The 1717-nt window shown below is 31.5% G+C and overlaps 1 protein-coding gene across 3 annotated transcripts in view; it reads left to right on the top strand.

Moving 5' to 3' along the window:
- The window catches only part of LOC106462311 (neuropilin-1-like), a 9765-nt gene extending 8443 nt beyond the window's left edge, over positions 1 to 1322 (top strand). For all 3 annotated transcript variants that reach the window (XM_013922216.2, XM_013922215.2, XM_022389528.1), the window contains one exon: positions 969 to 1322. In XM_013922216.2, the coding sequence (XP_013777670.1) occupies positions 969 to 979 (11 nt within the window). In that variant the 3' untranslated portion in view covers positions 980 to 1322. The remainder of the gene's footprint in view (positions 1 to 968) is intronic.
- Positions 1323 to 1717: the final 395 nt, after the last annotated feature.

The following is a 1717-nucleotide window of genomic DNA, read 5'->3' as shown; positions in this document are numbered from 1 at the left end:
ATAATTAATGTTCCCAGTCAAATCTTCTGGCGACAGCTTCTAATCATATTTTATAATTAATGTTCCCAGTCACATCTTCTAGCGACAGCTTCTAATCATATTTTATAATTAACGTTTCCAGTCACATCTTCTAGGCGACAGCTTCTAATCATATTTTATAATTAATGTTCCCAGTCACATCTTCTGGCGACAGCTTCTAATCATATTTTATAATTAATGTTCCCAGTCACATCTTCTGGCGACAGCTTCTAATCATATTTTATAATTAATGTTCCCAGTCACATCTTCTAGCGACAGCTTCTAATCATATTTTATAATTAATGTTCCCAGTCACATCTTCTAGGCGACAGCTTCTAATCATATTTTATAATAATGTTCCCAGTCACATCTTATGGCCACAACTCCTTCTCAAATTTTATAGTGAGTAATGTTCCTACTCAAATTTTATAGCCAATCTTCTCGGTCAAACATTAGAGTGACTATTCTTAGTCAAATAATATTGTCAATGGTGTTTTCTCAAGTCAAATATTATATAATCATTGCCTTTAGTAATTTTATTTTTACTTAGTGCTTCTAATCAAATTACATGATCAGTGAAATTACTGGTCAAATTTTACCGCTAATGTTTCTAGTCAGGTTTAGTGATCAACGTTTTCTTTGCTTGAAAAGTCGGTGACTTTTTATTCTTTAATTTTTTACTATGACGAGTCGTTTTTACAGCAAAACTGAATGCTGTTCAATCTTCTGACATATTACAAATGTATGTCACTTAGTATCGAGTACACCTATAATTTAAAACAGAAAACCCGAACCGCTTGAAAAGCCAAATTACCTAATGCTTTAACGCCTAAAACCTGTGATTTCTGCAAAATACATTTATCCACATTAGAGTGTGAACAATTCAATAACAGTAAAATGGAATTAAATTCTTTATTATTATTTTTTAATTAATTTTTTTTGTTTTATAGGTGGTGTTTGAAGGCGTAGTAGGAGACGATGTTTTCGGTGATATTTCTCTAGACGACATTATTATTGAAAGGAATTTATGTATCGAACGAAGCTATGGTATATGAGAAAAAAAAAGAGCCATTAGCAAGATACTTTTTTATTGTAAACGCGGTTATTTTTCAAGTTTTAGTCTTTGACTTTGTTACCACTGTGAAAGAAGTTTGAACAAGACTTCTTTAATGAATGCGCTACAGAAATCATATATCTTGCAATCAAGTTCAAATTAGGCTTAATGTTTTTAAATAAATGACTACGATGTTTCCAGCCATGGTAACAATAAGAAAAAGTGTTTTAAATAAATGTCTCACGATATTTTTGATGGTCCCTAGTGTTTCCAGTCGCATGTTGTGTCAACTTACAATCTGAGTGTTATGAGTGAAAAGTTTTTTAGTGAAAGTAAACAAACCTCTCAGTAGAGCATTGACAAACAAGCCTTTTTAAATTCTTTTTATAAGCAGAATAGCGTCAATAATCTTTTTACGTTAGTTTGTTTGCCGTTCAGCATAAAACTACATAGCTTCCTATCTATATTGTGCCAACTACGGGTATCAAAACCCGGTTTTTAGTGTTATAAGCCTTCAAATTACCACTGAGCCACTGGGAAGTCTTTCTTACGTTAGAAGCCGGATGATATTTTTTAATTTTAAATTATAGATCCAGTTATATGTATGTATATATATGTGTGTGTTATTTACTTAATATCATATAC

Source organism: Limulus polyphemus, unplaced genomic scaffold, assembly GCF_000517525.1.
Source record: "Limulus polyphemus unplaced genomic scaffold, Limulus_polyphemus-2.1.2 Scaffold1139, whole genome shotgun sequence".
Classification (NCBI taxonomy): Eukaryota; Metazoa; Arthropoda; class Merostomata; order Xiphosura; family Limulidae; genus Limulus; species Limulus polyphemus.
This window is presented reverse-complemented; position numbering and strand designations above follow the sequence as displayed.